At 42.1% G+C, this 12,144-nt stretch overlaps 1 protein-coding gene and 1 long non-coding RNA gene across 16 annotated transcripts in view; one reads left to right on the forward strand and one right to left on the reverse strand.

The window, feature by feature from the left end:
• Nucleotides 1-908, forward strand: part of LOC106014628 (uncharacterized) — a 78,369-nt gene extending 77,461 nt beyond the window's left edge. For 3 of the 6 annotated variants that reach the window (XR_011809334.1, XR_011809337.1, XR_011809338.1), the window contains exon 12: nucleotides 661-898. This is a non-coding gene — a long non-coding RNA (uncharacterized lncRNA). Of the gene's footprint in view, nucleotides 1-660 lie in introns of all 6 variants that reach the window. The other 3 variants (XR_011809335.1, XR_011809336.1, XR_011809340.1) reach the window with 3 other exon arrangements.
• Nucleotides 1-12,144, reverse strand: part of SLC4A4 (solute carrier family 4 member 4) — a 235,204-nt gene that overhangs the window by 55,399 nt on the left and 167,661 nt on the right. For all 10 annotated transcript variants that reach the window (XR_011809315.1, XM_072038017.1, XM_038178960.2 and 7 more), the window contains one exon: nucleotides 8,835-8,992. Coding sequence is in view for 9 of the 10 variants with exons in the window: in XM_072038017.1 (XP_071894118.1) it covers nucleotides 8,835-8,992 (158 nt within the window). In the remaining variant the exon portion in view is untranslated. The remainder of the gene's footprint in view (nucleotides 1-8,834; nucleotides 8,993-12,144) is intronic.

Genomic DNA, 12,144 nt, shown 5'->3' on the forward strand with positions numbered 1-12,144 from the left:
TTAGTGACGGAAGAGCACCCTAGACACTATCGGTCTGGACCCAGAGGATAACCATGTTAGCTACTCCATGTGAAATTTCTATATTTCAATCTCCATCAAACACAGGGAAGAATTTACTATATCGTTTACACCATATGGTAGCTTTCAGAGTTGTCACCTCCCTGTAAGTCAATGGGAGTTCAGCAACCCCAATATCCACAGGAGGCACTGAGCACAGGACTTGTTCAGATTTCTCATCCAGTGCATTTATTTTTCTCTGTGTAACACTATGTTCCACTTCAGTCATCTTAGAGTACAAGTTACACCCTGCATCCCAATCAGACTTGCTCTAGCGAGCAAGATGCTACCCAGTTTTCCTCCCCAAAAGCTGTAAAATTAACCTTGAGACCACTTTGGTCAAACGCTATGGCAGCCCTACACAAAAAACATCCAGCAACAAATACACAGGAGGAAGGAAGGAGGTTGTCCAATGCCCAGTACCCAGAAATGAACTATGCACAAGATGCTGCTCCAGCACAGTGCATCAGACATCATGCTCTGTGCATCACAGAAAGCCTATCCACCTCCACTGATTGATTTGCTTGTATGTTACTGGCTACCTGTAGCTGTTCCATCATTGCATACATAACGGCAGTAAATATTTCCCTGTTGCTATTCCAGTTTCATTGAAGTGACAGTAGCAGCGATGTAACTGCTGCCAAACAGCCAGGAGAGGACAGAAGACGACCTAAGGATTGTTTGCTCTGCACAGCTCCACCCTGACCCAACATTCTCTCTGCACAAGGGACAGAAGAAGCAGGGCAGCACAGCTCCGGGTACAGAAGTAAGCATTCAAGCCAGCGTAGAGAAAAGCAGAGGTAAGATGCTGCCAACTGTCCACACTGCTTACCATAAACTACTCAGAAACAGCTCTCTTCGTTCCCAAAGCTATCAGATAGCACTCTGCTTATTAGTGCTCTGCTGGAACCGAGATCGCTGGGTGGTTCAGCACCTACAGTAGCTACCCACATGTGAAGGAAAACCATTAATTCTAAATAGGGCTTTAGCTATAAATAATTAAGCCCAACTTGTATGCCTTGAATTTCTGCTCAGAGCATACAATACTTACCAGAGACCCATAAGCCCATCTGGTAGCTTTGCAGTCACAGCTTAATTCTTAAGGAGGCAACCTAATTTTTGAGGTGTGGGTTCCTGCTGTAGGTACCATAAGGAGGGTTGACCAGATGTACAAAATAGCGGGAGCTGATTTCTTACATCATCTCTTTGGATAGCAACATTATCCCGGCTGGCAACTATTTACTCACACAACACCTACAGGAATGCTGTACACCTACACCTTGGCTGTAGAAACACAAGCTTCCTTCAGATCTCCTGTTCAGATTTGTTCCAGAAAAAGAATTGCTTCATGGCTATGTGATGAAAAAACATCTGTCTTTATGCTCATCTCTTTGCCAACTGGCTTGTTAAGAAAGCTTTGTTACTACTGTTGGCAATCTCATGCTACTGCCACCATTCAGTGGCCTGTGGGAATTCAGTGGAGACCGTCATGCTGGTCGGATGGTGTCATTTTATGTGTGCATCCTGAGCTGAAATCTAACTAGTGACCTTGAGATAAGAGTCTCTTACTCGCGCGTCGACTCACCCTTGCAATTAGCAACAAAAGAAACCACAGGGCAGGAGACCAACTTTTCCATTTCACCTAATTTAGCAAAGGATGGAAATTACTGGGGCAATTTTCAGAAAACTCTGTAAGGCTGTGTTTCAAACAGAAATACTAATAGCTGCTCAAAACACCTCTAAAGCTTCCTGAATTAAGCATTTTTCTGAGTACAGCCATACCTTTCAATCAGTAATGGAAAATAAACACATCATAACCTTTGGTACGTTATCTCATCTAAAACCCTTTGCATTACTTCCAGTTTGAATACTTCCAGTTGAAGCATTAGCTTCCAATTCCAGTCGTCTATTTCAGTTGGCTCTTACAGCTAGATTGAATAACCCTTAATAATTAATTTTTTTAAATATCTCTCTCCCCCCCCCCCATTGATCCATTCACCCTGAGCCATCTGTCGTTTAGGGTAAGTAATTTGAGGCTTTTCTCCTCTCTCTAGTCACTTAACAGTTCTTCTGTGAACCTTCTCTAATGTATCAATGTCTTCCTCAGAGATATCATCCAAGAGCTGGCAGTTTTGTCAGTGTGAACATACAGATGAAATAACTATCGCTACTCAGGAACATTCAGGAAAATGAAGTTGGGTGTTCACACCGTCCATCCATCTTTCTGACCCCAGTGGCCAATTTCACACAGGACACAGGCCCAGAGATACCAAACGTAATCATGTTTCTACAAGCAATGGGAGAGCCTGTGGCTGCAAAGGGAAGGAGACCCAAACAGGCACTGTCAGTGAGAGAAACTCAAGGCCTGACCTTACTTTTCTACTCTGCTAGCCTGTGGCTGACCACCACATAAATAGCTCAGAACCTGGTCTGGCAATTGGCCTGTCCTACCCCATTGGCAGTTTAGCAGCACTGAGTTAGTGGGCTTCAGGAATTAACAAAAAATGAGTAGACAAATATGGGAATCTTGGGAAATGGCAGGATAGTAGGGAAAGCTGGGACTGTTGTGTGGTGGTGTGAAAGGACACAGTATGTATCTCTAGGAAACCAGGTTTCAGTGGTTCCAGCACTGACAGAAACGTCAGCTGTACCCAGGTGTGGCTTCAGCCTTTTACCTACAGCATCATCTAGAAAAACGTGGCTCTCGGACCATGTTTTATAGATACAATTCTAAATTTATACATTTGCAATTGTAATTATATACATATTTATAATGTACATATAAATATATATATATATATATAAACATCATAACGCACTAAGTCAATTGTTTTATAAAGCATACGATATGCAAACAAATATCTTCTATTAAAAATCTACAGTTCTATAAAACAAATTAGTATGCCAGGATCCATAAGTACGTATTCATTGGCATTACTAACTGTAACACTTTCTAATCAAGTTCTGCATGACGATTTCAAGAGTTTTACTCAAGGTTCACCCAGAGGTGACTAACCCATGCACACCTAGGTCATGTCCTTTGCTCTCCTCTTACCTCCTGGAACTTTCCCTGCATTTCAAGGGCTGTTATAAAACAAAATTAAAGAGAAATCGTTCCTCAGCCAAGACATTTAAACTCTGGGATGCAAATTATCCAAAATACATTAACTTTAAAAAAAGTTCATAACTTCAGAGGTTGCTGCTCGTCATTCTCCTCGATTTCCAAGGAATGAGACATTTTCATAACCAACTCCTGAAATAATTACATCACCTGGCTCTCTTCCAATGCACAACAGAAGCACCTGAATGCTCCTGCACTTACTAAATGTTCTTTAAAACAGCCCGTTCGTGAGACTTTCTAAATTCTTCATCCTGACTGATTCAGCTTGTAGAACAAGAGTTTTTAGAGAACCAAATATGCATGTGCACACGCATACACACAAATACAAACACATTAATGTACTTTAGTGGTGTGGACTGGATTATGTTTGCATGTATTTAATAGCATTTACTTAAGAGTTTGTCCAGCTAAAAAAGCCCCCCCTGGGAGTTGTGGCATTCTCTGTCTGTTGGGTTGAAGCCAACACGGAATTACTCTCTGCTTCACACAATACATGCTGAGTTATCAAACGTTCATTTCTGATACTTAACATTTCTAAGGATATTTCAATGCAGAAAACATGAGATTTCACTATCTATCACTTAGCTCACAGTCTCTCTGAAGTTGTAATAAAACTCAATGTTTCTTCCAAATGCCCTGGGCAACAGCTTACAGAAAGGGCTGATAGTCCTCACCCAGGATGCGTTGTATTGAACTTTGTACGACAGCACCCTCACAGCACTCCTTTGCTTCCAAGCTGAGAGTGAGTCAGAAACTTTAATTTATTATTCTTTTTTATCTGAAGCACTCTTCCTCCTGTCACTTTGGACGCTTTCCCCCCTTAAGCAGATGATGACCACCGACTGTGTCTGATTAACCTCTTCATCACATGGCTGATGCCACCAAAACCAACAAGAATAAATTAATTTTTACAGATGAGTAACTTCTATCCAAGCAGACAAATGGGCACCTGCCACTGCACTGTACACAGAACCCACACACTGAAAAGGCCTTAACAAAGCATTGCAGCAACACTGCACAAGCCCAGTAACAGAACACTGTGGGCCACCTAATCAGAACACTTCTGGACCCTGGAAGGAGATGACTCCAGAGACTGCAGGGTGGAATTTCAATCCAGATTGCTGAAGGAGACTACAAAGTCTTAAGCAGTGCACTTGTGAGAAAATTGGCTAGAAATGTCCATGAAATCACATGAATCACACTTAGGAGGTGAGGAATGAGTACAACACAGACAGGCTCTAAAGTCAGTGCAGCATTAATGTTTTCCATTTGAGACATTGTTAAAAATCTGTCATGTCCATGACTTTAACAAACGCCAATATGGGGTAGGAGCTGTAGTGAAAACTGCCCCAGGGCCAGGTCAACCTCCCCATGGTCTCTTTACAAGCTGATGGCCAGTACAGAAGACAAGGTCCCTCACACAGGCACAGAAAAGGAAGAACAAGTAAAACAAGATTCAGATTCAGCCTGCTCACCCCTGTCTATTTCCCAGATCTGAACTGCAATTCTGGAAGTGCTAAAGGCACCTACATAAAGCAAACTCAGTAAGGTCCTGTGGAACATGCTTTTATTGATGTCCTTCTGTTGTTGGACACACGTGAGATGCCTGCAAGTCACCCAGCGTTCCTGATCACGATATATGTTGATGGACTCAAGGGCTGAAAGAACAACCCCCTGACCAGCTTCTCTACCAGAACCCAAGGCTTGGACCTCTGTAATGAAGGGACCACTCCTTAGAATTACAGTAAGGAGAGAAGGAGGTAAAGTGTTTGGTCCTTCTTCAATTTTCACACAGCTGCTCCTTCAAGTTCTGGGCAACGTACCAACATTGCAGGCATCTCACATGGTGTCCAACATATGAACACAGACAAAATTCATTTGTTGCCAGAGCTCTGATGTCCAAAAGCAAATCTTTCTGTTGGAATGGCTCCTAAAGGACACAGCCCTGAAAACAATTTCAGGGCTGCAGTTAAGGAACAAGACACGCACTTCATTGTTGCCTACTGAAAGAAGAGATGCCCTTGCAATTAAAAGCTCAAGTTAGGAAGCAACAGAGAAGAGCATGACTCCTGGTTCTGCCACATGCTTTCTGAGTGACCTTGGGCAAGTTACTTCATTTCATTTGAGACTTGTAGACACAAGCAATTTCCCAGCACTACATATTAGACTTATGCAAGTCTGTACAGCTTATCTCCAAAAAATCTTTCCCTTGCTCATTCTTTATCTTTTTTCCCCATCATCATTACATTAATGGAACAGACCTAAACACATAATTGTACATCTGTTTTATGAAAATAAAAAGCTACATCTGGTGCATTGTCAGGAGGAGAGGCAGCCACACCAAAGCAACGGGGCAAGTACAGTAACTAAATGCTCACCGAAATAAGGAGTTCACAGCACTGGGGAATTAAAATTGACAGGAGAAGACCAAAATCCATAAATAATTTTCAGTCTGAGTGGTAACAAGAAAAGATGACAGAGCAAAAGGCTGGAAGTTCTCTACACCAAATTAAGTTCTCTGATTTTTATTACCAAGCTAGCATGAAATTATACCACATAGAAACTTTTCCTGGAGATTTCATCAGGTCTAGCTGGTTTCTTTTAAGTAAAAATTTATTTTTAAGTAAAGGAAATACTTAAAAGAGTTAGCAAGGAAGTGTGCAGGGAAACATATATATATATAATTTATCTAGGGGAGAGCCATTTCTACAAAGGAAATTTTATTTTTATAAAGTGTCCAAAATTTTGTAGCTTAGAAGAAAAATCCAAGCCAAGGAATGCGTGGAGAAAAAAAAAAGGAGAAATAAGTAACCTATTTAACTGGAAGTCTACATGATGAATAATATCTACCTTATACACACACAATAATCCTTTTCTGTTCTACAGCACTAGGTCAATATGAATAAACCAAACCAGGGCAGGGACTATAGATACCACAAGCCTTTCAGCTCTGCAGGGCTTAGTGTCATATTTGCTTCTACATCAAAAGATTGTGGCAATTTCATACATATCCAGCTAATGGCTGCAGCTTGATAATCAGCTGTTGCTGCCCTCTCCCTGCAAACCCTGCTAGGTTAGCGCTGTGAAAAGTAAAGCATCAAGATGGCTTCATGCACTTCTGAAAGCCATGTGACATGATGATATTACTGGGAATGATTTCTCCCTTCTTGCCTGCTTTCACTTTCTCAGGAGGGCGCTCGTGATCCCTCTGCCATTGATCCAACAAGTCCTGTGACTGTAACATCTTTAGGGCAGGGCACTTTGCTGGCTCCTGTGAAATACCCAGTACATCTGTAGTCACTAAAAAGGATGAGATTTCCTAACACAGCACACCAGAAACATGAACTGAACGGCTGTGCAAGCACCCCTCCAGCAATGCATTTCACGGCCTGTGAAGGCAGAATTAGATGGCTATGCAAACGCAGCCTCCCCTCTGTATTACAAATCAGGATTCCCAAAGCTGAGAGCTGAAACCTGGGTGTTGAACCCTACAGAAGTCCCTCCATGAAAGCAACCAGCTTTCTGGAGACAGACTGATGCACTTCACATTGCAGTTACTCAGTAAACCTGCATCACAACACTTCTCTAAAGCAAGCCAGAGCACTGAAACACTAGCTCACATTTATTTAGAACCATCCCCCGCCCCACGTGGTTGTGTATGGCCTAACTTCACTGTCATGGTTTTGATAATTTTACCAGGAACTTGATAATTTAACAAAATAAAAGGAGAAATCCTGAGGGACAGGAGTGAAGAATGCTGAAGGCTCCAGCTAAGCATCTTGCGGACTCTGTGGGTTGTTAAGTGCACGTCTTCAGCAGAAATGCCCACTGTGTAAGATGGCTGAAACTAAGGGCTGAGCAAGGAGACACTCCATCATAACTAGTCTGGGCCCTTATGGGATTTCCTTGATTGAATTTCACAGGATGCAGCCATTGCAAATGGCTCTTCATTACTCACAAAAGCAATCTAATGAGCTTCCCTACTTTGATTAGGGCTAACATTTGGTTTGGAGGACAGCAAATGGATAATATTATTTCCTGGAAAAAAAATGTTGGCATGGAAGGACATCTTGTCTTGATTAATGCTACTGAGTAATGAGGTCATTGAACAATCCTAGATCTAACTTCCTGGCTTCCACTACCAAAACAAACAATACCTGATTTTACCTCTGCTGAAAAGCATTTTGAGATGTATATAAAACAAGGAGCTAGTGGATTAGACAGAGAAATTGAAATACTGAAGCATACAGAGCTCAGTAATACTGAGGAACAAAGAATTACCATTTACAAAATTAGGGCACTTTGATTTCCCTATACTGCTGAAAGAATACCCAGTGTGTGCAAACAGATGGTGACGTAGTTCTTCTAAGGAGCTACTTAAACAGATTCCAAGAGATACAAGCACTGCTGCTTCACTAGAAGGCAATTAAATAGCAAAACTAGACCGCCTTTCTCCTTTGTTTTATATATTAAAATAAGGTACAGATTGTAACATCCATTTAATTTTCATTCCATATGATGGCTGTAGTTCATGCCAGTAAGGCCCTAGTGATGCACCTCTGTAGCGTTAATATGCCCATTCTCACAGGGTATTAATCCATATAGCCCTCACCCTCTAGACATTATTCAAAATAGAATTTTCACTCTATTGAAAGCTCTTAAAACTGCTCATATAAAATATGTATTTGCACATTACTGATACTAAAGGTGCAGTGTGAACTCTGTAATTACAGGTAAAATGCAAAGTAAATCCTTTGTCACTTGATACTGAAAGCACGCCAGAGCCCAGGTGCGCAGCGTTAACAGCATCCACTCAGCAGCACCAAGTAACAAGGCACCACAGAGACCGTGCAGAGATGAAACAGGATACTGCAGGGCACCTGCAGTCTGTCCAGTGCAGCCTCTGTCCTCCCTGAAACACCGCCGTGGTCTGTGCTTAGTTCATTTCCTTACCTTTTCATCCTAATCAGTTTCACAGTTCTTACCTACTGTGTGTATAATATGACAAGTGTATGAATTTAATTCAAATACATACAAACATACAACATATTTGTATTTGTGACACTACAGATTAATTTGCAACATGAGTCACAATAAATAAAATATTTGCACAACATTTCTTTTCTCAGCCATTGTGAAATACAAAGAAACATCTGGTGTGACAATCACAGAAAGAATTTCTCCCTCAGTTTATCTGACTTTTTTCCCCCCAGCAGGGCCAGAACTGCATCCTTTCATCTAATGTGAATTTTTAAGAAGAAAAATATGCACTGCAAAAGCACGCAGAAGGAATTTGAGGTATGTATAATGTGTGTGTGTGCCAAGAGTCATGAGGGGTAGAAAAAATCCAGTAGTCACATTTCATGTTGGTAGTGTCCTTTACCATTAAGTTGTTAAATTAATGTGTTTGTATAGCATTTGTGCATTTCACAGCTTTCATGTTACAACCAAATTTCGGACCTGAAAATTATTAGGCAGCTGTAGTAAGGTTTTGCTACTTTAAAAACCAATAATCCTGAAAAAATATATGACCATTATGCAAGTCATATGGTGGAAACCAATGGAGAAGGTCTTCTTTTGGCCTAGTGCTATTATTTTAAAAGGGGCAAATGCAATTTCCAATTCATGAGCACTGCTAGGGGCAGAATTCTCTTACCGGGTAGGTACGGGGACTTCAGTCAGAGCACCCAACATAACTGCCTGCTGCAGCCGGACGAAGGCAATGAAAGGACTGTCCAGGAAGTCTACCTCCCCAACCAGCACATTGGAGGCCTCAGCATCACGGGGCAATTTCTTCATGAATTTATTCTTCAACTGCATCGGTAAAAGAGAACAAAAAATAGAATGAATGTTGTTAGCCATGCAAACAGAAATGTACAATAAAATTTACCCAGTTCAGCCACATTTCCTTCTTGGTCATAGGATCTGAACCTATTTTTGGCCAGTAAGTAAGACAGAGACAAATGCACTGCTACTTACTGTAGACCTCTCCCAATTACACATATTAAGCAGAAGCCAGACCAGAGGAGTCGATGACCACCCTTGTATTCATGCTACCCTTTAGAAAGTTGAATATTCCTGCTAAGAAAATAGCCACCAGAAGAGCAATCCTGCTATTGGTGCTTGGATCCAAGCCAGCGCTGAGAAGATCAGGCCTCCTGGAGCAACTGTTACCATTTCTGGATCTGAAATGGTGTTAGCTTGGGGAGAAAAAGGTGTGCAGCACTGAGCAAGATGACTAGCTCTGGGCAGAGCTTCAGGAAGAAGTACTGCATCAACTTGCTGCCTGGCCATCTGGACGCCAGGGAAGGGCATGCACTCTGTAGGAGTGAAAGTGCAACTTCAGGATCTGCGGTTGCTGCTACAGAAATGACTGGCCTGAGGAAAACAAACCTTGAAGGATGGATGTCCTTCCAGCAGACCATGCCAGGAGCTGGGCACATGTATTTTGTGGTGTACATGTCTTTTCAAGTTCCAAGTGAAAGACTAAGCCTAGTGCAGGCTTTGAGAAGCAAGTTTCCTATGTTTGTGGCTTCTGCCCTAATCTAATATTTTTCTTTAGGTTTTCCAAAGCTGCTGTTCCCATTGCCTGTGCAGGCCAGTACATGAGGAGTCACTGGGCAAAAGTAGAAGGAATGCTGGTTTTGAAACTATGCTAACAGTCTCAGTGACTGTCCTGGTGAGAGACTGGCTCCTTACTGCTTCTCACATCACCACCTGAGCCCTGAGCCCTCACCACAGGTTTCAGCAGCCAGAGCAGTGCACGGTAGAAGGGGGACAGGGGAAAACAAACTGCTGACCCCTGTGCAGGAGAAAGCCTTTTCTCCCTCTTCTTAACAGGCAATGCTGGATGGCTGCTACATCCCTCAGCCCCCCAAAGATCTGAAAGGAAGAGAAAGCCTTGGGAAGAAATGAAGTGAGGAGGGGCACCCATGAAGAAGAGGGAAATTGGAGCGGGTTTCAGAGGGAAAGAAAAGCACCAGGCCTGGCTGGAATAGCCAAGATGAGCGTGGGAGAAATGAGAAGGAAGGTTCTTGTGTGCACAACACTCAAATACATATAAACCCAAAACACTGAAAGGTTAGTAATCACCATGTAACTAACAAGGTCTCTTAGGTTTCCACCATCCCTGAGCATCCATCGCTTCACAATCAAGTTACTGAAGCTACTATTTTATCCTGCCACAGCAACTCCTGACCTGATCCCACTCTTTCCTCCACCTCATAACACCTTTCTGCTAGTGAGAGTTTTCAAGAGCCTTGCCCAGAAGAAAAAGAACTGTTAATATCTGGAGTACACGCGTACCACTCTGCATGAACTGTTGAAAAATCAGTGTGGCCCACTGGCAAAGTGAAGAAATCTACTTCAGCAGAGCTACCTACAGTTCACAGCAGCTCACAACACAGTTTGGCTCCACAAGCTCTTATAACTCCCAAAGTACATGCTGAGTGATGGTTTTAATATTTATAAGCTAAAAAACCTTAAATGCACAAGGAAAAAAATGAGGCATATGGTAATTCCCCAACAGAATCCTTGTAACTTTAAACTGATGCTGTCAATTATTCACTACTGGATAACGTATCCCTTGGAAGAACGAGCAAATGACAAAATGTTCAGACATACAACTTTTAGGGACACACTCAGGAAAATCTGACAAGGAAATCTGGTGCTCACTAATTGAAAGCTTCTCTGTACAATTTGACAAGACTTTGCTGAGCCAGAAATTGTCTGTGGGGTGAAAAAGCAAGTAACTGTCCTCCCTCAATGAGACGACAGCATCCACTGCCTCAGACAGCATCCATTGTACCTGGGACAAAGGCAAAGCTTCCAGAAGAATGGTCAGAGGCTAAGCAGCAGGATGGGATGTTGTTCCTCTGCCCTCCTTTTCTAGGCAGCACCTTGGGGGCTTCCCCCCAAGCACCTTAAGTGGTAGAGGTACACCCCCCTCTCCCAGGCCATCAAAGCAAGATGTCTCAAAACAACCTTCACCGCCCTCACCAGCAGGTTTTCCCTCATGACTAGTTTGTCCTCTCATTTTCCTGGAAGAGTCATGGTTGAATATACAGACAGAGCAACTTGCTGATGCTTTGAAATTCTTAATTTCTGGGCTATGATTAAATTTGAGAGCGACATAGGGCTGTGTAAGGCACTGTGTGCTGCCGAGCTGCATGCAGCACGAGGATAAAAGATTAAAGATCTCTAACTATTCTGTAAAATGATCACCTAGGGATAAGGAACAAAACCACTTAGCAGGCTTGCTCTGATCAGCTGTTTATCCCAAAAGGCTCAGGTTACCCTTTTTTAAAGAATGGTAAAGGAATGAGCAGAGTATAAGATCAAAATCATCTAGGGAAAAAGAGATTCTTTTGAAATACAACGAAGTAATTAGAGAAGATAGTATACAACGAACTTGCCCATTTCAACAAATATTTTGTAGAAGAAATTCAACTGTGAGACCAAAATTACTTCCTGATCACTCTATTAATCTGGTTTTCTTACCCAGGTTATTTCAACACATGCTTCCCATGATGCCTTTCTATCCTTATTCTTTCCTTGTACCCTTATCACCTTTGATTGCTCCTTTGTCCTCAGTAACTCGAGCCTGAGTTCTTATCTCAGCTTTTTTGTTTGTTTTCTGTCTTCCCATTCCCCCAAGTCCAGCTTTTAGGGTGGAAGGGGCTTTTTCTCCTGATTTTTCACTCTCTCCCTTGCACACATTAAGCTAACATACAACTCTCCATTTATCCATCTATATCTTTGCCATTACCTTCATTAACAATGACAACAGATATGCCAGAAACATGACAAAAGGAGTTGGTGAATAAACCAAGTGCATAAACCACTGCAATTGCACTGCTCATCTTCAATCCTTCTCATACTCTAGATCTAGATGTTAGCCTACTGACAAACAAAAGAACTTGATCTCTTGTTTTGAGAAAAAAAATAGGGAGGTTGCATCGCAAAGC

Source organism: Anas platyrhynchos, chromosome 4 (genome assembly GCF_047663525.1).
Source record: "Anas platyrhynchos isolate ZD024472 breed Pekin duck chromosome 4, IASCAAS_PekinDuck_T2T, whole genome shotgun sequence".
NCBI lineage: Eukaryota > Metazoa > Chordata > Aves > Anseriformes > Anatidae > Anas > Anas platyrhynchos.